We start from the raw sequence: 26,557 nt of genomic DNA, 5'->3' as shown, positions 1-26,557 counted from the left end.
CGACCCTCTCTCTGTCTCTCCTGCACTGGCAGGCAAGTTCTCCACCACTAGAACCACCTAGGAAGCCCATGGACTAACATGGTACTGTTATCAGAAGAAAGGTTGCAGGCAAAACCCATACGTCCTCTGCATCCTCAGACCGCAGAGCTGGTACTTTTGCTCCAGGAGCCATTAACAACACAGACCCACACTGAAGATGTGCAGGCCTGAGGTGCTGAGTGTGCTGAGCTCCCAACGGCAGTCCCAGGACAGCTCTCAGGAGCGGAGGATAAGATCAGGGCTCTTCTCTGGGACGCTGGGCTTCTCGCAGCTGCATCAGATGGAGATGGGTGTCAGGGAAGGAGAACCAGCATTGCCGAAGGTGTCCAGAAGCCCAGGATTGCTTCTGGGCCAGAACAATGGGCAATTCCAGGCATAATACCCTTCTGATCTATCCCTGCCAACCCTAGCCAGGAGCCTCTGATCTAAGGTCTTGCTTGTTCCCTTGGGTTGGGGTGGTATGGAGAGAGACCGGGCTAGCCTGAGCTTCAGGACATCTCAGCTGAGAGCCTCGTGCCTTATGTGAGGGTTATCCATAGAAGGGACTTGGGAGTCTCAGCTCCCAGTCTCACCACCACCCCCCCACCCCACTGGCTAACTCCCAAACCATTCTGTCTCCTCCACGTCCTTTCCACAGACCTGTCCAATAAGGTGGTGGGGGGTGGGGTGAAGTGCCCATAGAAAAAAATTTGACTTCTGTGTTTTTCAGGTATTTTATTAAGAATAAGGCATATGATAGTCACCCCTAAAGCACAGGGCTCTATTTCTGTAGGTGAGTGAATACACTCTGAAAAGCATTGGATTAAAAAGCGCAGCCAACAGAGAACTTGGAGCAGGATCCCTCTGCCGTGCCTGCGGGGCTCCTGCCAGGTGTTTCTGAAGCCTTGAAGGTCCCCTACTCAAGGCCGGCCGCTCAGCGAGACTGCTTAGAGAATCCTGGCTCCACACAAAGAGGAGGTGCTGCTCCACACCCTCTTGGCCTCCTTCTGCTCCATCAGGGGGACCTCTAGTCTGCTGCTTGTTTTGGGGAAGGGCCACCCCATTTCAGCCCGACTGGTGCCCCAAACTGCAGGCCATTGTGAGCGGGGACAGGGGCACAAAGCCTCAGGCTGTATTGCCCACAGGTCCCAGGCTGGCTTCCAGAATGGGGAGGGGTCCCCACCTGCAGCTCCTGGCTGCAGCTAGGGCCCCTGAGTGTCCGTGTCAACACACCCCTCCCCCAGTGGAATTCGTGCAGCAAAGAGGGGAGAGGTGGGAGGGGGGACAGGGAGAGGGAAGGCAATGTCCTTTCTAGTCACCCAAACTTGTCAGGGGCTCGAGGAGGGGGGGTCTCTCCTTTGGCAGGGTGGGTCCCTCAGGCTGGGAGAGTGGGAGGGCCAGAAGCCGAGGGCAAGGCTGGGGAGTTCCCGCCACTGAGGCCAAGGGCAGACCACCGACTCCCAGTCTTATTCATTTCATTTGGCGCCCCGAGGGTTCTGGAGGAGGAAAGCTTCTCATCTATTATTTCCAGGCGAGGGATGGGGAGGGGGCATTTCTGTTAAAATTGGAACCCTGGTTTTGCTTTGGACCTTCCCCCAGCTTGCTGAGTGGAGGGGGGAGGGATGGTTGCGTTATTTCCTTTCCCAGGCACCCCCACACCTCAGCTGAGTCAGTGAGTCAGCCACCCCAGCACTCCGGACCTTTCATGGGGGGCGGGGGGCAGGAATCTCCAAGTAGCTCAGGAACAAGAGTCACCTCTGATTGTTGGAAGAGCCACAGCAGGGGAGGTGCTGATGCATTACTTGGGGAGAGGCAGGCAGGCCACCAGGGAGGATGGTGGGGCAGGGGTGTTGTGGTGGCCCCCAGCCGGGCTCCTCGGGTACAGAGGAAGGAAGGAGGAAGAGGCCTATTGCTATAGAGCTGGGGGAGGCCAGCTGGGTGGAGCTATGGCTTTTAGCGGGTGGGTGGGTGGATAGAGTACTTCATCATCTTTGTAGGAGAACTGACATCACAAAGTCACCCAGTTCACCCTGAAAGTATGGTTGTGGAAGATGAGGGTTTGGGTGGGCGCCTCCAGAAAGACCCCCTTTCCCTCCTCCTTCCCAGGGTCCTAGGCCCCTTCAAGTGAGCACAGCCCCGAGCAGAGAGAGAGGCCTCCTCAGACATGTTCTGAAAAGGAAGGCAGTGGGCCAAGGGTCAAGGGGTCGTGAGTCACCCACACCTGAGGGGAGATAGAGGGCAGAGGTCCAACCACAGAGACTGGGGAGTGGAGAGGTGGGAGCAGGCAGAGCAAGGACCCTAGGCCACTCCCGCGGCCCTTTAGACTGGACAGCACTGTCCGTCCCCAGGGCGCCCCAGTGGCGGACACAGACCAGGCCTGCTTATTGCTCAGTGGTCTCAGCAGTCCTGAGCTAGGAGGGGGCTGCACGTTTGTATGCTCACCGGTGTCCTGCTCCCTCTAATGTATACAGTGAAAGGGGGTGTAATTGGGAATCTTTCCCCCTTTTCTTCATGGGGCCGTGATGGGAAAAGGGTTCATCACCCGCTGGAGACCTCCCAGACCTCTGGGCAACAAGCAGAAGTCTCAGCCCCAGGCAGAGGATCAGGACCTGCTGGGATGGGGCATCGTGGGTGAGGTCAAGGCCTCTTGCTGCCCCATATCCTCCCTTGGTGGCCCCTGGAAGACCTCACAGGCACTTCGGACTTGATGCACGACCAACAAAAGAGGGATTGCACGAGACGACAGGGTTCTAGGGATTTCTTTCCAGGCTGGACTCGGGTGCGAGCAACGAACCGGACTGGAGCTGCACTTCCCGCCTTCGGTCGTGAGGGGGAGCTGGGGAGAAACGCGTTAGGAGGTGGGGCAGTAGTCTTCTCGTCTGCCACTCCCCAACCTAGACAAAGGGCACTGAACACCCCGCCGCTCTCAGGTCTGATAGGATGCGGGCAGTCCTGGCGAGGGCGAGGCCGGGGCCTAACCTGCGTTCCCACCATCCCCCAGCCCACCGCCCCCAGCACACTCAAACTTATATCAACAGCTGCCACTTCCAAGAAGCAGGGCCCCTCTTCCTGCCTCTGGGTGCAACCAGCTAATTAGGAAGCTGGGCAAAATTAGCACCAATAAACAGGACTAGGGAAACTCCCAGGGCAGCCTTCAGGTTCCCAGCTACCTCCTGAAAACAGTTTTTAACCTTCCATCAGCCCGACTCTGGCGTGTCCTTGGAGTCTACATACCCGGGAAGAACTGAGAATTGGAGACAGTTATCTGCCACCAAACCCATTATGTAATCTTCTCTAAGGGTCTATGCGTGCTAATTTCCAGAAGTTCAAACTTCCATAAGTCCACACTCCCCCCACCAGAGGCTGTGGGGGAGGCGTCTTCTAAAGTGTTCCGTGCTCACCTGTAGGGATCTATCAGCAGTTGGGGGTAGGGATGTGGGGGAGAAGGTCCAGCCTGTAGCCCCCAGCCCGAACCGCCCCTCGGAGGCAGGCTGGGAGGGAAGGGCGGCCGTGCAGGTCTGGGGGAGGCCGCAGCGGGGAGCTGGAAGGCCTAAGGATCCTAAGGGCCACTCTGGTTCCTTTCCGTAGGCCAGCCCGGCCTCCCCGCTACGGCCAAACGATTGTCACTTTCCTGGGTCAGGGCGTGACTCCAGCCTCGTCCCCTCCCAGTGGCAGGGTGGGGACCAGATAAGGATCGGTACTGAGTCCTCTTCAAGGAAAAAAAAGTGCCTTCGCTGGGCCCGGCGGAGGAGCTCCCCGGCGGGAGAGGAGAGCTCAAAGCTGCAGCGACAGCTCAAAGCTTCGGGAAATACAAAAGGCGGGGGCGGCTGGAACGCGCGGGGGAGCAGGGGCCGCCTCCGCCCGCTCCCTGGGGGAGGGACTGGCTCTCTCGGCCCCAGGGACCCGCCCCTACCCTATCCGCCCCGGCCCGAGCTGAGTCGAAACCCGGGCCAGCCTTTCCCGGCTCCCCACCCGCCCACCCCGCGCCTACTCCGGGTCCGCGGGCGCACTGGGCGGACGGGGCGCGGCTGGCGAGCCGGCTTGGTCCGGGGGTTCCTGGGGAGGCGGCTGGCGCGGGCTGCGGCCGCCGGGCCGCTGGGGCCTCCGGGCGTAGAGGAAGAGCGCGGGGTCGGGCATGGCATCGAGGTCGTCCGGGACGCCGGCCGCACGCTCCCAGGCGGCCCAGTCCCGGCCGGGGCCCTTCGCGGCGGCCTCGGCGGCGGGCGGGCGGCGGGCCCGCTGTGCGCGCCGGCGGATCCGGGGCTCGGTGGTGGCGGCGGCGGCGCCGGGCCCCGGGCGCGGAGTCTGCAGTTTCTGGCGCGCCGCATGCAGCTGGCAGGAGAGGTAGGCGGCCGCCTCGGTGTGCTTCTGCAGCTCCGTGCTCAGCACGGTGGCTCGGTGGCTGCGGCGACGCAGCTCCTCCAGGAAGCGGCGCTCCTCGGTGCGCAGGCTGCAGCGCAGCGCCGACACCAGCGCCTCGCGCTGCGCCACCTCCCTCCGCAGCTCCGCGTTGGCCGCTGCTCGCTCCGCCAGCTGCGACTCCAGCGCGCGGCACTTGCTCTCCAGCTCCCGGGACGCCAGCTCTGGGCAGGGGAGAGGGAGGGGAGAGTGAGAGTCCTCGCCTGGCCGGACCTGCGCCGCTCACCAGTCGTCGGAGCGAAGCCCCGCACCTCCCCGTTTGCAGGTCCCGCAGCGCTCGGGCTCAGTCCTTCGCCTGCCTTTTTCCTCCTCCTAGCTCTTGCCTCCTGCTTGGCCGAGCCTCTAACTCTTCCGCGCAGCCCTTAAGAGCAACCCCTTCCCAGACCAATTATTCACTCCACGACAATTTGTTGAGCCCTGACTCTGTGCGTCGTGTTGGGGATTGCGGATAGGGTGGTGAATAATTCCTCACGAAGCTCTCAGTAAGCACAGTGGGGGATGTACGGTACATAATCACAAAAGAATGTGTAGGTGCGTGTGTGACACCTGCCAACACCACGACTGTCGCAGGAGACTGTGACCTAATCGGAGAAGGCTTCTAAGCAGAGAAATGACGAGGCTAGGATCTGACAGATGAATGGGAATTAAGTAGTGAACAGAGAAGAGAAGGGTGCTTCCTACGGAAGGAAGGGCTTGTGTAAAAGCCCTGGGGAAGGAGAGACACATAGGAACAAGGGGCTGAAAGAGCTGGGAGTGTCAGCGGAAAGGGGAATCAGTGTGCTGTGCTTCCTTCATAAACAGCATTTATTACGCGTTTACATGTTTGTTGTCTTTGCCCACGGCACTCGGTTTCAAACCTGGATGTACACTGGAAACATCCAGAAAGCTTTATTTATTTTGATCTTTGAAGCTGTAGCTTGTGAGATTTTAGTTCCCTGACCAGGGATCCAACCTGGGCTCTTGGTAGGGAGAGCACAGAGTCCTAACCACTGTACCACCTGGGAATTCCCTAGAGAGTTTTAAAAAACAGTTTCCTGGGCCCTAACAAATTTGGACTGAATCAGACTCTCCCCGGGTTGGACCAGCACACTGGCGCTTCTTAAATCTTTCCTGGTGATTCTAATACACCCCCAGGGTTGAGGACTCCTGCCTCCTGAATCATAAGCTCCATCTCAGCCAGGACCGTATCCCAGGACTGGCGCACTTGAGTGGGTATGGGGATATCAGTAGCCGAAAGGTGACCAAGGGAAGGTAAAAGGTGACTCTAAAGGGGATAGGAAAATCCCCAAGTGATTTTCATAGAAACTGAGAACAAAGAAAAATAGTTCTTAGGCCCAGTGAGAGAGAGAATAAAAACCAGGACACTGGGGACTCTTCCCTGGTGGTCCAGTGGGTAAGACTCTTTTGCTCCTAATACAGGGGGCCTGGGTTCAATCCCTGTTCACAGAACTAGATCCTGCATGCTGCAACTTTAAAAAAAAAAAAAAAAAAGTCTTGCATGCAACTAACACCGGTGCTGCCAAATAAATAATATTTATTAAAAAAAAAAAAAAAAAGCAACAGCCCGAGGCACAGGGGTCCAGATGATCCCAAAAGCCATTTCAGAGGAAGAACAGTAGGTAGAGTAAAAGCTACTACTGTGCATGCGTGCTCAGTCGTGTCCAACTCCTTGCAACCCCATGGACCGTAGTTGCCAGGCTTCTCTGTCCATGGGATTTTCCAGGCAAGAATAATGGAGTGGGTTGTCATTTCCTTCTCCAGGGGATCTTCCCAACACAAGGATCAAACCTGTGTCTCTTGCATCTCCTGAACTGGCAGGCAGATTCTTTACCGTGAGCCACCTGGGAGCCCCCAAAGCTACTGCTGTCACACAACTGTTCTTTCCTGATATCTGGAGACGTGCCTCCCCTTACTCCAAGCGCTAGGCACCAAGAGGTTGCCCACAACTGCCACTTATAATCGGCAGAATTAGTTCAAGTTCATAAGTATTTAGATCTTTATGCATGAACATGCAGGTAATTTGTAGGGCTTCTAACATTCTACTTTAACCTTCTAGCCTTTCCTGTGCCTAACTCTTGGTCATGTAGCTGTTGATCTATAAGGAGCACATCCATATGGCAAAAAGTCCATTCTTAAAACCCTTCTGGCCAAAGAAATACTACTTTTGTGGTTCATTTTAAATCAAGCATTTACCGAGTCCCTCTCCATGTCAGGTAATGTGCTTATACTGGAAGGCAATGGGGAACACCCAGACCTAGTTTTCAGAGATCATATAACCTGGGGATTAAGATCTGAACAATGCAACCCCTCCCATTTGAAAAAATTAATTGTGGCAAAAAACTAAATAGCTAAGTTTACCATCTTAACCATTTTTAACTGTGTGTTAAAAATGGTTAAGGATGTGTCTGCTTGGTCGGTCAGTCATGTCCGAATTCTTTGGGACCCCACGGACTGTAGCCCGTCAGGCTACTCTGTCCATGGGATTTTTCAGGCAAGAATACTGGGGTGGGTTGCCATTTCTTTTTCCATTTTTAGCTCTAAAGTACTATTAATATACTCATATTGTTGTGCAACAGATCTCTAGAATTTTTTCTTCTTGCAAAACTGAAACTCTACACTCACTGAATGCTATCTCCCCACACCGCTCCCCATTTTACGGATGAAGGGATAATCTATAAACAAACACCTTAGTGGAACTGCTACACTCACAAGAAGTCCTGTTTCTGTAAAATGAAGAATTTGCTAATGTGCACTTGTCTCTTTTCTCCTCCTCTGGACTAAGTTCCTTGAAGTCAAAGACCTCCTATTGCCATCATGTCGAATCTTGACATTTAGCATCTTGGCGAGTGTGAACACTGACCATGAGAATCACTTGCACAAGGATGGGAAGATTGGGGAGGTGGGTCACAAAGGAATGAAGTCAGGCACATGGACTTCCTGGAAACCATCTCCTTCCTGCTTTCATTTTCCCAGTTTGGATGGAGACAGGGATGCCAGGCGTGTGCAGTGCTGCCGGTTGCTCACTGCACAAGGTCACCCAGCTGAGTGGGCATGTGAGGCTATCCCCAAGTCTCGACTGGGCACGAAGAAGGCTTGGGTCCTAAGTGGTGGGGAAATGGTGACCAATTATTCTCTTACCTTGCTGGTGCGATTGGGCCTCTCTCATCTCCAGGTCATGGGTCAGTTCTGGGGGCGGAGATAAGAAAAGGCAGTTGTGTGTATGTTAGAAACAGAGAAAGAGTATGTGTGTGAGATTAAGACTCACAACCCAGTAAAACTGGCAATAAGGATGCTCAGAAATCATCTAAACCACCCCCTATACCTATTTTAATGCAGCCCAGAGGGAAAGAGATGAAAGAGAGGCGTCAGAGGCACAACCAGAACCTGATCTGCCTGATTCTAAGTCCAGAGATCTTTCCAATATAAGTTCTATGTCTTGAATTTGCAGATTAGTTCAACCCTTGTGGGACGGAGGCTTGCTTTTGGGGCTGGTGGTGGGGGAAGTATTTGCCCCTTTCCAGAGGTGGTGTACAAATATTTAACATGCCAAACAATCAGAGCCAGTCTGGAGGACCCCTGCTGTCCAGGGCACAGACCTTTCAGTGTCTATTGGTGGGTCCGGGTAGGGTCCGACTTGGCACAGTTGGTAAAGAATCTTCCTGCAATGCAGGAAGACTTTAGTTCGATCCCTGGGTCAGGACGATTCCCTGGAGAAGGAAATAGCAACCTACTCCAGTATTCTTGCATGGGAAATCCCATGGACAGAGAAGCCTGGCGGGCTACAGTCCACAGGGTTGCAAAGAGTCAGACCCACCAATTCAAACAAAACAAACAGACATTTCTTACCTCCCACTATTTTGGTGGTTTGGTTAGTCTGGGAAGGCTGGAGTTAGTCCTGGGTGGGCTGCCTGGGGACACTAAAAGGGGATTCAGGGTGGTGGCTATTTACCAAAAGCACATGTGTATTTCACTGGTTTCACAGCCAGTACTGCTGTGCCCAGGTTCTTTTCTAAACCCAAGCCCTGCCCTTTCTAAGCCCCGGTTTTGCCACGTTCCATGGAGGAGGGAGAGAAGCTTCAAGGACAGAGACACCTAGTGAAGCAAAGCCTGAGTGGCTCTCAGCCTGGTGCTGAGGGCATACGGGTGGGGTGGGGGAGGGGGGTGGGGAGCAGCCAAGGGGCCCCTCAAGGGCACTAGTGCAGGAGCAGTCTCCTCCTCCGCCTGTCCCCAGTTCCCATCCCTTTGAGCCCAGCATGCCCCGCCCCTCAGCCAGCTGAGTCTGATTGTTTTTCCAGCCCACTCCCCACCCCACTGCATCCCAACTCCATCAGGGCTCAAGGGCTGGGAGAGGAGCAGGAGGGAGCCCAGGAGGGGCAGCTGCCTGTGACGGAGGGCACCTCTCGGGCGCACCTGCGTGTACCTGCAGGGACGCAGTCTGTGCCCAAAGGGAGAAGATGTGAAGGCGGGGGTGGGGGGAAGTAGCGGATCCCCGGGTCCACTGTCTGGCAGTACCAACAGAGAGAGACTCACCTTGTGGGCCCTCCGCCTGCCCCTCCTCGCTGCCCTCACCAGGCTCTTCTAGATACCAGGGGCATTACCGGAGGTGCCTTCCCTGGGGAGGCCAACTGTTTCCAGGAGACAGAGAGCCTGGAGTGCCTGGGCCTTTTGCTGTGACCAGAGCCTGAACCTCCCCCAGGGCTTCCTGGGGCCAACCTGGCCCCTCCTCCAAGGCCCTGGGATGTAAACCCAGGGGGGCCCTGGACTAGGTTTGGAGAGTAGCCCGAGGGACTCTGGCTCTGTCACTAACTGCCTGTGGGCTTGTTTCTCCTTAGCCTTTAACCACCAGAGTTGGGGGAGGGGAGACAGAATCGTAGCTGGGCTCCACTCCCTCATCCATCAAATCTCCCTGCTCCCCTTCCAACCAGAGTCCCGGTGATTTAGATGAGTATGCATGAGGGCACTGGCTTTCCAGGCAGCGCTAGTGGTAAAGAACTCGCCTGCTAATGTAGGTGATGCAAGAGACGCGGGTTCGATCCCTAGGTCTGGAAGATCCCTGGAGGAGGACGTGGCAACCCACTCCAGTATTCTTGCCTGGAGAATCCCATGGACAGAGGAGCCTGGTGGGCTATAGTCCATGAGGTCACAAAGAGTCGGACACCACTGAAGCGACTTAGCAGGCACACACACTGTGAGGTCAGACACACTGTGGGACCTCGGGCCAGTGACAACACCTCTCTGTGCCTCAGTCTTCTCACCTATGAAAGTGTTCGTCGCTCAGTGGTGTCTGACTCTTTGTGACCCTATGGACTGTAGCCCGCCAGGCTCCTTTGTCCATGGGATTCTCCAGGCAAGAATACTGGAGTGGGTTGCCATTTCCTCCTCCAGGGGATCTTCCTGACCCAGGGATCGAATCTGGGTCTCTGGCGTTGCGGGCAGATTCTTTACTAAGAGAAAAGAAATACAGGGCTCAGTCTAGCTGAGTCAGCTCTTATTATCATCCAAGCTACCTTCCCAACCAGAACACACCCACCTACCTCTCAAGCCCCTTTAATTTAGAATTATCACCCCTTCTTGGGCAGGTTCTTCCCTAAGCCCTGCCCTCCTGGTTCCTATACCAGCCCCTTCTCACTCTTATCCTTTTGCACTCTCTGGATCCCTCTTTAATCTCTTTTTAAAAACATCTCCTTTGTCCTCTCTCCTCTCCCCCTCTCTCCTCCATCCCTTGGAGGAAGGGCCTTATTCGGTCATTTCAGCCCCATGAGTGGCTGCTCCAGGCCAGCCCAGAGTTATTTTTATCTCCTTAATCAATAACCAAGAGGCTGCAGGCCCATACTTGTCTGAGAAGGAGGGTGGGGGCTGAGAGCGCTCTGTTCCTGCCTGTTACACTTTCTTACAAAGGATGAGATGGTTGAATGGCATCACTGATGCAATGGACATGAACTTGGGCAAACTCCGGGAGATAGTGAGGGACAGGGAAGCCTGGCATGTTGCTGTCCATGGGGTTGTGAAGAGCTGGATATGACTTGGTGACTGAACAACAGCAACCTATTTTCTTGGGATCCTGGCCTGCATCCTGAGTGGAAGGACCCAGGTCTTCAGAATTATTATGAAGCAAAAAGAAATTAGAGAAACAGCTACAGGGTCTTAGGGTTCACTCATGTCAATATCCCTTTAATGTCATTACTACAGTAAAAAAGTGGCATCAGGCAGGAATGAGACACTGTAGGGCATCCATGCCCCCAAGGGCTGGCCTCTGCTGCCTATCAGGCTTTGGGGGAGATGACAAGAAGTCTGGTCTTGGCAGGTGGGAACTGAACTCATATATGGAGCTAGAGGGGACTGTGGTAGCTGAAAGTCAGGACTGGTGGCTTCTCGTGCCATAGAGTGAGAAGCCAGCCGGGTCACTAAAACCCTTTGAGCCTCAGTTTCTTTCTGGGGAAGGGGGAGACTCCCATGAGTAAGGGAGGGAAGGGAAGTGGAAATCTGAGTATGCTGGGGAGAGGATGAGTGGAAAGCAGCAGAGGGGACTTCCCTGGTGGTCCAGTGGTTAAGACTCGGTTTTTCCACTGCAGGGGGCGAGGGTTTGATTCCTGATCAGAGAACTAAGATCCCATAAGCTGCGTGGTGTGTCCAGAAAAAAAAAAGCCACAGACGCTTCATGACTGGGCATGTGGAGCCCTAGGTTCTAATCCTGACTCTGATGCATTGTGATGCTCACTCTCTGTCTCTGGGCCTCAGTTTACATATTTGTACAATGTTGAGATTGTGCTGTTCCAGCTGAGATACTGAATCACTGGCTCTAAGGCCTGCACTTGAAGATGCAGGGTGAGCATTTGGGCCAGAGCCAAGCCTCTGAGACGGCCATGCAGCTGAGACTTGAAGTCAGGCACGAGGTTTACATCATCCCTGTTGCCTCCCTCTGTCCTGCTTACAAATCTGATTGATTGCCAGGTCCCTCTGTGTCCCACTGGTCCTCCCCTTTCCATCCCCCTTTATCTCTCCCCTGGACCTGTCACTAGTCCCCCTGCCTCCCTCTCCCACCAATTCATCTGCCATACAACTGCTGGATTGAGTTTCTTAATGTAGCGTGAGGTTGCTCAAGAACCTTCAGTGGCTCCCTACTACCCAGGAGGACAGGCCAAACTTCTTAGCCATCCTGATATTGGTCGAGGTCTTCCATGTTCTGGCTCCAGCCATATTTCCCATCGGCTTTAAGTAGAGGGTAATCCGGTCAAATAGAACTTTTCATGAACTTTTGACTTACTACCTTCTGGATGTTGCCATGCTCTTCCTTTGCAAAGTTTTCTCCATTCTCACTGCCCCATAATATCTCAGCATGTCTAAATCTTACTCAGCCCTCAGGGAGAGGAAGTGCTTACTCCTCGGGACAGTGTGGGATACTTGGCCTCATCACTTATGCCTCAAGCTGAGCATGGACCTGCCTATGAACTGTCAGCTCTCTTTATTTTTTGTGTATCTCTTTTAATAAATTTATTTATTGATCATGACACACAACACGTGGGATCTTAGTTCCCCGACTAGGGATCGAACCCGCGGCCCTTGTGATGGAAGCATGAAGTCTTAACCACGGAACCACCAGGGAAGTCCAAGACTGAGGGCTTTTTAGGGCTGGGAGGTGCTTGAACGTTCCATGTGTCTCACTTCCCCAAGACTCAGTTTCTTCACCAAGAGAAAGGGGTGATGAACACCTGCCTGGCTTAGGGAGGCTGAGGGCGGACACCCCATCAGAGACAGTGCTGCTGCTGACAGTCGCCCCCCAGCATCCCTCCAGGCCTCACCCGAGCAGCGTTTCTGCAGCCTCAGGATCTCCAGGTGCAGGTCTCGCAGCAGGGCCATCTGCTCTTTTTTCAGGAAGCTGATGTGGCGTTGCACGCTCTGGATCTGATGCTCCAGGGACACGGTATCCATGGCAACCCAGGCCTGGGCCCCACCTGGGGAGGATAACAAGGTGAACCCACATTTTCCGGGCCCATCCACCCTGTCCACCTTCAGATCCTTTCAGTGATCTTCAGTCTGGGGTCCTGCTGTACCAGGTAGAGGATTCTGGCCCTGAAGTCATGTCCCCTGTATTTACCCACTGAAACATCTGAAGCAAGTGGGTGTGTTGGCAGGAAGTATCATTATTCCCATTCAACAGATGAAGAACCAGAGGCTCAGAGGGAACGACTTTAGTTCCTTGCCCCCATGAAACTTTAGCCTCTTCTATATCTCAGCAAGGAAAAGGAACGGAGCAGCAAAGTCAGTAAAGAGAGACAGAGATTGGGTTCTAGTCTGCTTCTTAACCAGCTGTGTGACTTCGGGCAAGCCCTCCCCTTCTCTAGGCTCTTGGTTTTCTCTTGGGTAAAATTAGGGGATTGTAGAGAGGGTGATTCCTGAACCCTCTCCAGCTCTGCCCTTGATGGTTGTTCAAGGGCAACCATCAGTTGGCAGGACTGATGGTTAGAGGGCTTACCAGGTGACTCAGTGGTAAAGAACCCATCTACTAATGAAGGAGATGCGGGTTCAATCCCTGGGTCAGGACAATCCCCTGGAGGAGGAAACGGCAACCCACTCTAGTATTTTGCCTGGAAAATCCCATGGACAGAGGAGCCTGGTGGACTACAGTCCATGGGGTTGCCAAGAGTTGGACACGACTGAGCGACTGAGTACGCACTTGATGGTTACAGCACAACCCTCCTCCTCCAATTCAATTCCATTTCTTTGACTTAACCTCAACCCAGGGCTCTGGGCTCTTCTACGTCACAGAGGAGGAAGGTCTGATGAATGTTTCACTAGCACTAATTCTGCAGGCTGAAGGCAGGTAGTAGAAGCCCTTTACCCAAGGGGAGTGGCGGAGGGTGATAGGAGACCCAAGGCGTAGATCCATGGTGGAAGCTCTGACACTCTGATGGGAGAGGAAGACTTACGTCCCCGAATCCTAATGATGGCCTGGCTCTCCAGCGCTCCCTCTTCTGACCCTGCCCCATTTCCCCATGAGTCTCTTCTGGGATGATCAGCGTCTTGGGAAAGCATAGGCAGAGGGCAAAAACAGGAGGCAGAGGGCAGCGGAAGCTCAGACCTCTGATGTCCAGGTCTCAGAGCTCATGCCTCCTCTGCCAGGGACTCCCAAAGCTTGTGGCGGCCTTTCCTCCACCTGCCCTAGGAATGCCTGGCCAGGGGAGAAGAAAACCAGCTGATGGACTGTTCTGTTCAGCAATGGTTCCTTCATACAGAATTGCTGGTAAGCCTCTGCAAATCCAGCTTGTCCTTGGTAGAAGCACAGCCAGGAGGACTGAAAATGGGAACCTCACATTCACAGGTTCCTCTCTTGGGGCCCCCTGTCCTTGTACCTCCAAGGCATTCCCAATCCAACCAAGTGAGCTTTCATGAAAGCTGGGTGGGGGCGTTCTTTGGTTTGTGGGAATCACTGGTTACATTTACTGTCCGCTCTGCTATGTTTAGGGAGCATCATGCACATGAATTTACTTCTGCCAACCGCTCTTCAGTGGGCACCACCACCTCCGTTTCACAAAGATGCAGGCTCAGAAGGGAAGCGACTTGTGCCAGTTCGCACGGCCAGTGAGGGACAGCAGATTCAGTTCTCCAGCCAAGTCTTTTGAATCCAAAGCAGTTTCCCAGTATTTACACCAAAAACAGTCCTGGGTTTGAATCCTAGATCTTTCGGTTCCCTGCTGTGTATCTTTGGGCAAGAAAGTTAACCTCTCTGAACCTTGCTTTCCCTTTCTATAAGATGAGGCTACTCATAGTAACAGTCCTGGGATGATTGTGAGGGTTAAATGAAAAAAGAAATTATAGAGCATGTAGCAGAGGACCCGGCTCAATCAACGCTTCATCCCTTTTCCTCTCTGTCTAATGTGTGAGGAGGTTAATCCCTGCCCACATTTGCCATTTGCTCATCATGCGTTCATTCAGTGATCTAACATTACCAACCACTGTGCTGGGTACAGGGACACAGTGATGAACAAAGCAATATTCCTGCTTTCTATTCTCATGGAGCTCACAGGGTGAAGAGGAGAGAATCAAACAAATAAATAGGTGCATTCAACAAACAATAAGGACTTCCCTGGTGGTCCAGTGGCTAAGAATCTGCCTTGCAATGGCAAGGATGCAGCTTTGATCCCTGGTCGGGGAACTTAAGATCCCACATGCCAAGGACCAACTAAGCCCACAGAGTCTGTGCACTGCAGTGAAAGATCCCGTATGATGCACTGAAGTTCCTGCCTGCTACAACTAAGACCCAATGCAGCCCAATAAATAAATATTAAACAAACAATACAAATAAGTTAAAAATGACAACCTATAAGAGCCATGAAAGAAATCTGCAGAGTAATGTGTAAGAATATAAAGTGGGACCTAGTTTAAATTAGGAGTCAGGGAAGGTCTCCTTGTAGAAATAATTTTAGGCTGAGACTTTGTGGCAAGAAGGATTCCAAGATGGTCCCCAAGATTCCCAGCCCCTGGAAGACACAATCTCCTATCTTATCCCCATTCCTTGGGTGTGGGTGGGATTGGGACTATGACGGGTTTCACTCTCGTGATTAGGTTATATGGCAAAGGTGAAGGATTTTACAGATGTAATTTTACAGAGATCTCCAATCAGTTGACTTTGAGTTAAAAAAAAATCAGATTATTCTGGGTGAGGCAGGTTCAAAGGGCTCTTGCTGTAGGAAGAGATCTGAAGCCTGAAGGATATTTGGCTGCTGGCCTAGAAGCAGGAAAGGCTTCCCAGGTGGCTCAGAGGTAAAGAATCCTACTGCCAATGCAGGAGATGCAAGAGACACAGGTTCAATCCCTGGGTGGGGAAGATCTGGATTAGGAAGTGGCAACCCACTCCAGTATGCTTGCCTGAAAAATTCCATGGACAGCGGAGTCCATGGGGTCACAAAGAGTCGGACACAAGTGAGTGACTGAGCAGGCATGCACACTAGAAGGGAAAAACTGCCCAGCTGTGAGAGAGCCTGTGGAGGAAGCCACAGCAGGACCTGAGCAAGGCTTCTAGTTGCTGAGGACGGTCCCTGATTGACAGTTAGCAAGAAAATGGAGACTCCAGTCCTACAGCTACAAAGAAGCAAATTCTGCCAACAACCAATAGGATCTTGGAAGCAGATCTTTTGTTAGATGAGTCTTCAGAGAAGGATGCAGGCCCACCTTGATTTCAGGCTTGGGAGACCCTGAATGGAACACAAGTAGAATGTGCCAGGCTTCCCATCACTGGAAACTGTGAGATAATAAATTGATGCAGCAATAGAACACTAATACAGACTTGAAGGAGGAGGAGGAGTTAGAAGGGTAAAGGAAAGAGCATCTCAAACAGGGAACAGCATCTGTAAAGCCCAGAGGTAGAATAATCATGATAGCTTACATTTATTGAGTGCCTATTATATGCCAAGCTTTTTTTTTTTAAGTTGATTTATTTATTTGGCTGTGCTTGGTCAGTCGTGGCATGCGGGATCTTTAGTTGAGGCATGAAAACTTAGTTGCAACATGTGGGATCTAGTTCCTTGACCAGGGATTGAACCCAGTCCCCCTGCATTGGGAATAAGGAGTCTTAGCCACTGGACCACACTGGAGAAGTCCCCAAGCTTTGTGTTTAAGTGTTTTATGTGGTCTTGAGCAATGGAGACATGGCCACTGGTGGTGAAATTTGAAGTGTAAAGTATTAGGGGAGAGTCGCAGGAAGTGAGGTTTCGCAAGTGAAAGATCTCCCAAGGACTTGTAAACTATGTTAAGAGTTGTGGATTAATGCTAAATGAATTGGGAATCTATTAAAGGACTTTAAGCAAGAAATGAACATGATATGATTTGTGTTTTTAAAAGATTATTGGAAAAAAAAAAAAGATCATTGGAGGGCAGATTAGAGGGGGCAGAACGAACAGACTGGGAAATGGAGCAGTTACCAAGGTGAGAGATGATGCAGGCCTGGACCTAATGATGGAGGCAGAGGTGGAGAGAAGGTCCAGGTGTAGTCTGGGGGTAGAACTGGCAGGAAGACGGAATAGGCTGTATTAGATCATGCTCATGGGGAAAGGGACGTCGTCTAGGATGTCTCCCAGCTTTCCAGTCTGGGAAACTCAAGTATGAAGGCACATTTACTGGATCCTTCCTATTTCTTCATCTTTCCCACTGGACCTCTTCTATAATCACTCCCTCCATGACCTCATTCAATCCCATGGCTGTAAATGCTATTGGATTGGCCAAAAAGGTTGTTCAGGTTTTTCCATAGCATCTTACTAAGAATCCAAATGAACTGAGTGAAAAAAAAGAATGAAATATTATGGCCAACCCAATATTTATATGCTGACCCCCAAATTAACACCACCATTAACTTCTTAACACCACCACTTAGGTGTCTAATAGGTCCCTCAGACTTAACTCTCAATACTCTCAAGACCATTCCTCAAGTCTCAATACTGAACTCTTAGGATTCCCCCTCCAAGTCTGCTCTGACCAGGTGATTGCCATCTTGATAGAGGGAACTCAGTTGGTCAGGCCAAAAACCTAGGAGTCATCTTTGATTCCTTTCTTATATTTTACAGCCAACTTGTTTGCAAATCCTGTTATCTCTACCTTAAAAAAAAAAAAAAAATCCTAAGGACTTCCCTTGTGGTCCAGTGGCTAAGCCTCCATGCTCCCAATGCAGGGGGTCCAGGTTCGATCCCTGGTCAGGGAACTAGATCCCATATGCCCCAACCAAAAGTTTGCAAGCTGAAACTAAGACCTGGGGCAGTCAAATCAATAAATAAATACATTTGTTGTTGTTTGAGGCTTCCCAGGTGGCTCAGTGGGTAAATAATCTGCCTGCAATGCAAGAGACACAAGAGATGCGGGTTCAATCCCTGGGTTGAGAAGATTCCCTGGAGAAGGGCATGGCAACCCACTCTAGTATTCTTGCCTAGAGAATCCCATGAACAGAGCAGCCTGGCAGGCTACAGTCCATGGGGTCACAAAGAGTTGGACATGATTGAAGCGACTGGGCACTGTTGTTCAGTCCCTAAGTTGTATCCGACTCTTGTGACCCCATGGACTGCAGCACGTCAGGCTCCCCTGTCCTTCACTATTTCCTGAAGTTTGCTCAGATTCATGTCCATTGAGTGGGTGGTGCTATCTAACCATCTCATCCTTTGCTGCCCTCTTCTCCTTTTGCCTTCAGTCTTTCCCAGCATCAAAGTCTTTTCCATACATACACACATATGGGCTTCCCTGGAGGCTCAGATGGTAAAGAATCACCTGCAATGCAGGAAACCCAGGTTTGATCCCTGAGTCAGGAAGATCCCCTGGAGAAGGGAATTGACAACGCACTCCAGTACTCTTGCCTAGAGAATGCCACGGACAGAGGAGTCTGGTGGGCTACAGTCCATGGGGCCACCGAGAGTTGGACATGACTGAGTGACTAACACACACACACACACTCCATACATACAAATAAATACCTATACACATATTTAAAAAAATCCTAAATCCAGTCAAGTCTCACTGTCTCCATCCCTGCCATCCCTCTGGTGAAAGCTGCTCAGTCGTGTCCGACTCTTTGTGACCCCATGGACTATACAGTCTATGTAATTGTCCAGGCCAGAATACTGGAGTGGGTAGCTCTTCCCTCCTCCAGGGGATCTTCCCAACCCAGGGATCAAACCCAGGTCTCCTGCGCTGCAGGCAGATTCTCTACCAGCTGAGGCACCAGGGAAGCCCAAGAATACTGGAGTGCGTAGCCTATCCCTTCTCCAGGGAATCTTTCTGACTCAGGAATTGAACCGGGGTCTCCTGCATTGCAGGCAGATTCTTTACCAGCTGAGCTACCAGAGAATCCCACCATCCCTCTGGTATACCCCTGCAATGGCCTCCTTCAGCGAATCTGATGACATCTCTCTGCCCTCAACCAAAACCCTCCCATCTCACTTAAAACCAAACCCAAAGTTCGTCTGAAACCCAGTCACCTCTGGCTCTGTTTGCCCTCATCTCGCACTGTTCAGTTGCTGGCTCTACCCCAGTCACTTTTAGCTTCCTTCCTTTTTATCCAACTTGCCCACCACACTCTAGCCTTAGGGACTTTGTCAGTGCTGTCCCCTCTTCCAGAAAGGTGCTTCTCCAGGATATCCGTAGGGCACATTCCTTCTCTGCATTCAGGACTCTAGTTCAGGGCCCTTTTCCGATTTGTGGTTGTTTCGTTCTTCAGTTATGTTGGACTCTTTGTGACCCCATGGGCTGTAGTCTGCCAGGCTCCTCTGTCCATGGGATTTCCCAGGCAAGAATACTGGAATGGGTTGCTATTTCCTTCTCCAGAAGATCTTCCCGACCCAGGGATTGAACTCTGGTCTCCTGCATTGGCTGGTGGATTCTTTACTGCTGAACCACATCTCTGATTACCTGATTTAAGACAGAACTGTTGCTCCCTGGTGGTCTAGTGTTTAGGATTCGGCGCTCTCACCGCCGTGGCCCGGGTTCGTTTCCGGTCAGGGAAGCCTTGGGCTTCCCTGGTAGCTCAGAGGTTAAAGCGTCTGCCTGCAATGCGGGAGACCTAGGTTTGATCCCTGGGTTGGGAAGATCCCCTGGAGAAGGAAATGGCAACCCACTCCAGTATTCTTGCCTGGAGAATCCCATGGACGGAGGAGCCTGGTGGGCTACAGTCCACGGGGTCGCAAAGAGTCGGACACGACTGAGGGACTTCTTTCCTTTGTGGTTCAGTGGTTAAGACTCAGCTTCCACTGCAGTGGGTGTGGGTTCGATTGTTGATTAGGGAACTAGGATCTCCCATAGGGAGTGGCACAGTCAAAAAAAAAAAAAAAAGGAAAATAAAATGATATAGCGTTTATATATATAATAGAACCATTGGGAATTCCCTGGCGGTCCAGTGGTTAGGACTCCACACTTGCACTGCTAGGGTCCAAGTTTGAGCCCTGATGGGGGAACTAAGATCCCACAAGCTGTGTGTTGCGGCCCAAACAAACAAGCAAACAGAATCCGCTGTCATTCTCCATTCCCTATTTTTTTTTTCTCATGAACTTACCATCACATGAATATATCACATTTTTGCTTATTATCTGTTTCCCCGGCCAGATTGTTGGCAATATAAGATGAAGGACTGTTTTGTTTCTTCCTGTTCCCTAATACCTGGCATAGACTCTGGCAAATAGGAGCTACGGAGAAGGCAATGGCACCCCACTCCAGTACTCCTGCCTGGAAAATCTCATGGACGGAGGAGCCTGGAAGGCTGCAGTCCATGGGCTCGCTGAGGGTCGGACACGACTGAGCAACTTCACTTTCACGCATTGGAGAAGGAAATGGCAACCCACTCCAGTGTTCTTGCCTGGAGAATCCCAGGGACGGGGGAGCCTGGTGGTCTGCCATCTATGGGGTCGCACAGAGTCGGACACAACTGAAGTGACTTAGCAGTAGTAGCAGTAGCAGTAAGTATACATAGAATCCATGAGTGAGTGAATTTGTGGGGCTGGGACAGACTGATAGAGAAGCAGATTTACAGAAAAGGTAGGTTCCAGCCCGAGACATGTTAGATTTGACATGCTCAGGAGACCTCAAACAAGGACAAATAGATGTCAAACAGACAGTCAGTAATCTGGTGCATAACTGGTGAGAAACAGGTGAACTATGTTTGTGCTATTGTATATCTATGCTGTGATGTGTGTGCCTCTGTGTCTGTACATATACCTGAACCTGCGTGCATGCCTCTAGGAGTGCACGTATGTGTGTGCGTGTGTGTGTGTGTTTTGCGGGGGGGTTCCTGCTTTTCTTGCATCTGTCTCTCTACTGTCATGCACCTGGAAGATGAAGGTGTGGGGACCTATGCTTAGGATGAAGAGAGAAAAATGTCTGTTCCCTGATGCTGAAATGCAAATATTTCTGGAGGGTAAAGCCCTCTCCACACAGCCCTGGAGAGCAGACCCTGGCCACGGTGAGAGACTGAACCAGCCAGCTGTTTCTGCACCTTCCCAGAAGGACTTGAGTGTTTGCTTCCAACCAGGTAGGCTGTTCTTCTCAGGGCAGATATTTGGGTCACAAACGATCTTGGCAAATATTCTTTCTTAGACGTGATTGTTTAGTTTGTTTGGGGGAGGGCGGAGGATAGGGTGAGGAAGGAGGAACCAGGGACGACACAGATTGCTATGTTGCTGGGGAATCACAGGCACTTCAGAAGGCCCAAGCCAGGAAAATGTCAGGTTTTTGCAAAGATACGCAGTGCTGGAAGCTCCAGGTTTCAGAAGATGCTCTTGCCTGAGGACTTGGTCCAGGCTAGTGGTGGCAGATGACGGGTTAGAGTTCTCAGTGCCATCTTCTCCCCACACCCAGCCTGAGATGCTCAAACTCCCAGATTAAAGTGCTTGGTGAGAAGGGTCCCTGGCGTCTGCCCACCATCCTGACCACCTCAGGGCCTGCATTGTTTCTTCTGCCCACCTTCTCCTAGTGCACCTAGTTTTCTTTGAATTTTCTAGTTTGATTAAAAAAAAAGTTCATTTTTAAGAATTGTCATCAAGAATAAAAACGAATCTGTAATACAAGATTCATAATTTATAGAGTTAACTCCAAGTACTATATTAAGAAAAACTGTTTTTTTGGCCACATCATGTAGGATGCAGGATCTTAGTTCCCTGACCAGGGATTGAACCCGTATCCCCTGCACTGGAAGCATGGAGTCTTAACCACTGGGCTGCCAAAAAAGTGAAAGTGTTAGTTGCTCAGTTGTGTCCGACTCTTTGCAACCCTATGGACTGTAGCCCGCCAGGCTCCTCTGTCCATGGAATTCTCCAGGCAAGAATCTGGAGTGGATTGCCATTCCCTTCTCCAGAAGATCTTCACAACCCAGGAATTGAACCCAAGGTCTCCTACATTGCAGGCAGATTCTTTACCATCTGAGCCACCAGATTCCAAGTATTTTTGACATGCTTCTCTGTTTGAAAGTTACAAATATTTTTCCCTCTTGGTGAAGTTGGTGGGAGAAATCTCTCAGGTCCCCAACCATCAACAAAGTCTGAGGCCCAGGAACTCTGTGACCTTGGCACAATTCTAACTTTCTAAGGCCAGGGCTCCTGATCTCTGAAAATGAGTTCATTTCCTGCTTACCTTTGTGGAGCTTATGGGTATCCCTTCCTTCTTCAGCTATCTGCCTACCACAGACTGGACAAGGAAGAAACTGTAGTTCTCTCTCCTCTCCAGTTCTTAGAGCTTGTTGAGTTGAAAGAACCACAGAAAGTACAGAATCATAGCACTCAGGGCTCAAAGAATCATCTCAAACAGTGTTTTTCAATTTGCTCCATAGAACCTGAGTTCTGTAAAGGGATCTCAGATGTTGCCAAGAGGTTTGAGGGCAGAAGACAGGACTGGAAGCTTTGCTGTATTTATTCCTCTCTATATGATGGGCTTGTGCATACAAATTCATTGGAGAAAGGGCCTCCACTAACCAAAAGTTTGAAGACCACTTATACAGCTCAATTCTTCCTTGAGCAGCTGACTTCCTCCTTTCCTTAGACCTGCTTCCCTTGGTCTCTGCTGCCCCCATCTCTCTCTCAGGCAGACACCATGGCTGGGAGATGAACCAGAATTGAAGCCTCTTGCTTTCTGCTTACATGGAGTTTGTGTTGTCTGCCACGCTGCAGCCCCTGACTGTTTCTCTTGACCCAGTTTCAATTTCATACTTGGGGTTTCTTTTCTCTTTGGGACTGAAAATATTTATTGAGTCAACACATATCCTTGTACTTGTTCTGAACACTCAAATACCTGTATTTTGTTCAGATTCTTTAAGTATGCATTCTTGTTTCGTGTTAGTTGCTCAGTCATGTGCAACTCTCTGCAAACCCATGGATTGTAGCCCACCAGGCTCCTCTGTCCATAGAATTCTCTAGGCAAGCATACTGAAGTGGGTTGCCATTCCCTTCTCCAAGGGATCTTTCCAACTGAGGAGAATGTTAAACTATGTTTATCATTCTTATAGTCCAGGCAGGTATATTAGATAAGATAGCCACGGTAATATATGGATAAATAAATGAATTAGTATGTTCTTTATTTTTCTTGGCTATCATTCCTCTTCACTACCTAACTCTTAGGTTTGGAGTAGGAAGGAGAGCAGGAACTCAAGAAATCTTTCTCAGACATGGATACACAGATAACAATATTTATTATAATAATCATCAGGGGAATTCCCTGGTGTCCACCGTTTAGGACTCTGAGTTTCCACTGGAAAGGGCCTGGGTTTGCTCTCCAGTCAAGGAACCATGCAAGCCATGTGGCTAAGTTGAAAAAAAAAAAAATCAGTGCATAGGTAATAATACCTATATAATAACAAAAAATGGGTGACACTGCTCTTATTTTATTTTATGAATATTAACTTATTTATCTTTTTTTTTTTTTCTTTTGGCTGTACCAGCCAGCTTGCAGAATCTTAGTTCCCGGAACAGGGATTGAACCGAGGCCCTCAGCAGTGACAGGACTAAGTCCTAACCCGAACTCCGTAATAACTCACTGATCTTTACAGCAACCCTGCACTGAAGGTTCTATTAGTATATCCCCTCCATAGATGAGGAAGCTGAGGCTCAGAGAAGTTAAGCAGTTTGCTCAAAATATACAACTACAGTGCCTGGTAACTGGAAGCACCCCACTGGGGGTTCACTCTGGCATTTAAGACCCTTCACAATCTATAAACACAGTCCACATTTGCAGTCTGAACTCTTCTTTCAGATTCTACCTCTTACTGCTAGCCATGGACATCCCCTCACTATCGCCCACCCTGTTGCTGCCTCCTGAAACCTGACCCATCCTTCAGGGCCCTGCTCAAGTGCTACCTTTCCCATGGAGCCTTCCCTGGCCCACCACACCAGGCTGGCTCTCCTTCCTTATGTTCCCAGGTATTTTGCCTTGTATCACACTTTACTGTGTGTGTGTGTGTGTGTGCTCCTGTGCATGTGCAAACCTGGCTTCTGCTCTAAGCCATAAGCTTCCTGAGGGCAGGGCTTCACCAAGCCAAGGCAGTACACGTATTAAAAAATAATTACTCCCCCTCCCCCCAAGTCCTTGGCTCTCCTGGGGACTTGCCTTGGGAACAAAAAGTCAGCCCTTGACAAATGTCTGGGACTCTCTGCAGGGTGGGGGTCACTTGGCCAGTTGTGGAGCCACAGTTCCGGGGTGGAGGTCCTGTGGTCTTCCCCAGTCCGGGGCCCTTCCTCCCCGCAAACCTCTAGGCTATGGCTCCTCTCTCCACTGAAGATCCCTGGAGCCCCAACCTCGGTGGAGCTGAAGATCCAGGGACACGGGGAGTGGGATGCCTGGGGAAACTGGAGCCCCCACCCCCTCAGTCTTAATGTTCTGCCCTGCTTATACCTCGCATATGACTCCCAGCGAAGGCAGTGGGGGGATGTGGAGACTAAGGAGGACGGGGAAGAGAGGTACCCAGGGAGGACAGGGAAAGGCAGGCGGAAAGAGAGATGTGTGCCGTGGCGGAGGGCAGGAGGTGGCTGTGGCTCCACCTCGGGCCGCTGTGGACTCTTCGCCAGGGCCAGGAAGGGTCGGAGTCTGGGCGGCGGAGGACAACTTCTGCCAGCAGCCCGCGGGTCCTGTCCGCCTCCTGCGCTGCGGTGCGCAGCCCAGCGCCCGCCCTCCCGGGGGAGCAGGAGCCCGGGTCGTGCGGTTCCCCACCCGGGCGCCCACCCCCTACGCCCCCCGGCCTCCTCACCTTCGGGACCTGAGGGAGCGACGGGCCAGCGGGGCCCCGAGTCCGGGCCAGGCTGTGTCGGGGGAGGCGCTCTTCTTCCCCGCGCTAGCTGCGCCCGGGTTTCCGCAGCGCCCGCCGGAGCTGTGGCGCCATCAGCTACTGCGAGGCTGCCGGGCGATCGGGCCCGGGCTCCGGGGGGCTCCCGGGCGCCGAGTGCGCGGGGCGGCGGGGGGGTCCGGGGCGGGCTCCAGGCGTAAACACCCAGCAACGTGACCGGAACTGGCGAACGAGCAGTAGGGGGGAAGGCGGGGGGCGGGAGAGATAAGGGGGGAGGGGAGGGACCTGGGACTGGCGGGGAGGGGCCGTGGGCGGGGCGGGGGGAGGGGAGGCAGGCTGAGCGCGGCCGGGGGAGGGGGAATCCTGGGAGCCCCGGGAGCCCCGGGAGCCCCGGGAGCCAGGCCTGAGGACCCCGGCGGGCTGCCGAACTCTCGGAGCCGCCTTTGACTGAAGCTGGGAGGGAAACCCGGGGAACCCGCCGCCACTTGGAGAGCAAGGGCGCGGCGGGCGTATCAGCACCGTGGACAGCGCCCAGGCCGGCAGGCCGCGATCCGCTCCGCCCCTCTGCCCACCCGCTGGCGTAGAAACCTGAGCCGGTTCCCCACCCCACCCCACCCCCCGCACCTAGTCCAGGGCAAGGTTGGGATTGGGGGGTGCGAACTGACCAAGTGTCAGAACATCTACCCTGTGTCTCAGATCTCTTACTAGCTGTGTGACCTTGGGTGAGTCACATCACTTCTCAGGGCCTCAGTTGATGAGACATCCTCTTTCCCTCTATTTGCGGGTCCCAAGAGCCAAGAGAGAGGATCCTTTTGAAACCCTAGAGTCCAGAAGATTGGAGTTGATCCAAGCTTGGGAGGCTTCTGGACTGCTTGGCTTCTATTTCTGGGTCTACCAATACCTTCCTCCTTCCAGGGCCCCAGTCTCCTCATCTGTAATATGGGATGATGATGGTCTATGCAGCTGATAAGATCTTTGGGTTGTCCTGAGGATTAAATAAGTTAATACAGGTTAAGTGCCTGAAACAGCGCTGAGTGCTCCTTATGCATTCGTGCTCATGATGGCAAGGGACGAGGTGGCACTGAGTGAGCAGCAGGTGGTTCAGAACTGTCTCTGGGTAAGTCATTTCCATCCCAGCCTTAAGGGACTGGAGGAAGGGACTGAGGGGCTTCAGACTAAAGGGCTGATCTGGCTTTTCCCACTCTGTTGCCAGCCAAGAACATTCCTCCCTACCCTCCTGGGCCAAATGTCCAGAGAAATCTTCTGCCTTTGTCTCTGGAATTGCGGGACCTTTGCATGAGGGCCTCGAGGCAGGCTCCAACAAATCATCGGCCTCAAGATCATCCTGTGTTTTCTCTGTGGATCTCTTTGCTCCGTCTCCTTCCTGGTCAACTTTTTTTTTTTCACATTAAAACTTTACTTTTCAAAAAATTATTTTCTAAACTTTTTATTTTGTATTGGGGTAAAGCCAACTAACAATGGTGTGATAGCGTCAAGTGAATAGCAAAGGGACTCAGCCATACATATGTATCTATTCATCCTCCCTCAAAGTCCCCCCTCCCTAGTCAACTTTTAAACTTAACTGGACTTGAGTGTCAGTGGATGAAAGTTTTAGCTGCTCTTGGCCCCCCAAATTGAAGAAATCACCCTCTTAGTTGGCTTGACAGGCAGTGGTGTTCAAAGAAAGAAAGAAAGAAAGAAAGAAAGTGAAGTCACTCAGTCGTATCTAACTCTTTGCGACCCCATGGACTGTAGCCTACCAGGCTCCTCCATCGATGGGATTTTCCAGGCAAGGATACTGGAGTGGGTTGCCATTTCCTTCTCCAGGAGACCTTCCTGAACCAGGGATTGAACCCAGGTCTCCCACATTGTAGGCAGACGCTTTACCGTCTGAGTGTTCAAAGGCATTTCAAATCCCACTGTGGGAACTCTAGCCTCCAGCTGAGCTGTGGGTAGCCCCTCTTCAACCCTTCTCCTCTGAGGAAACCCTTAGGAGAGGAGCAGAAAGGCCAGCCCAATCCTGCTTCTTCATCTCTTGATGTCCTTCCTAGGGCAGCATTCCTGTGCCATGTATTGTGTGTGTGTGTGTGTGTGTGTGTGTGTGTGTATGTGTGTCTCCAGCAGGTCTATGGGTCTGCTAACCCATTGATTTGTCAGTTCTGATGAACTAATTGAGATATTGCTAAAAAGGATGAAAGGTGTGTTTTGTATCCCGAAAACTTGGGCTCTGATCTGAGCTCTGTTGCTTATTAGTTGGGTAATTCTGGGCAAGTCTTAACCTCTCTAAGCTCTAGTTCCTCTTTCAAATATTAAAAAAGGAAAAGCAACATCTACTTTGCCAACAGGATCATGGTGGGTGTTATGAGGTGAGAGTGAAAGGGTTTTGTA

The 26,557-nt window shown here is 51.7% G+C and overlaps 1 protein-coding gene across 3 annotated transcripts; it reads right to left on the bottom strand.

Annotated features, from left to right (window-relative positions):
- Positions 1 to 738: 738 nt before the first annotated feature.
- On the bottom strand, positions 739 to 24,371 carry CCDC92B (coiled-coil domain containing 92B). Of its 3 annotated transcripts, XR_015146927.1 has the most exons (5): positions 24,134 to 24,317; positions 12,237 to 12,389; positions 7,576 to 7,623; positions 3,420 to 4,601; positions 739 to 2,854 (listed from the first exon to the last, which is right to left on the bottom strand). XR_015146927.1 is itself a non-coding variant. In XM_086355571.1 (4 exons), the coding sequence occupies exons 2-4, from the start codon at positions 12,364 to 12,366 to the stop codon at positions 4,006 to 4,008; spliced, it is 774 nt and encodes a 257-aa protein (XP_086211697.1). In that variant the 5' UTR covers positions 12,367 to 12,389; positions 24,134 to 24,371; the 3' UTR covers positions 739 to 4,005. The 3 variants fall into 3 exon arrangements, 2 of the variants coding, with proteins under 2 accessions (XP_086211697.1, XP_086211696.1); XM_086355571.1 differs by having other exon boundaries at positions 739 to 4,601; positions 24,134 to 24,371; XM_086355570.1 differs by lacking the exons at positions 12,237 to 12,389; positions 24,134 to 24,317 and adding an exon at positions 8,034 to 8,157 and having other exon boundaries at positions 739 to 4,601.
- Positions 24,372 to 26,557: the final 2,186 nt, after the last annotated feature.

This window comes from Bos grunniens, chromosome 19, assembly GCF_055505025.1.
Source record: "Bos grunniens cultivar Pamir isolate PY7600 chromosome 19, Bosgru_T2T1.0, whole genome shotgun sequence".
In the NCBI taxonomy this organism is placed as follows: Eukaryota; Metazoa; Chordata; class Mammalia; order Artiodactyla; family Bovidae; genus Bos; species Bos grunniens.
The sequence above is the reverse complement of the archived record's forward strand: the minus strand, read 5'-3'. Positions and strand labels throughout refer to the sequence as shown.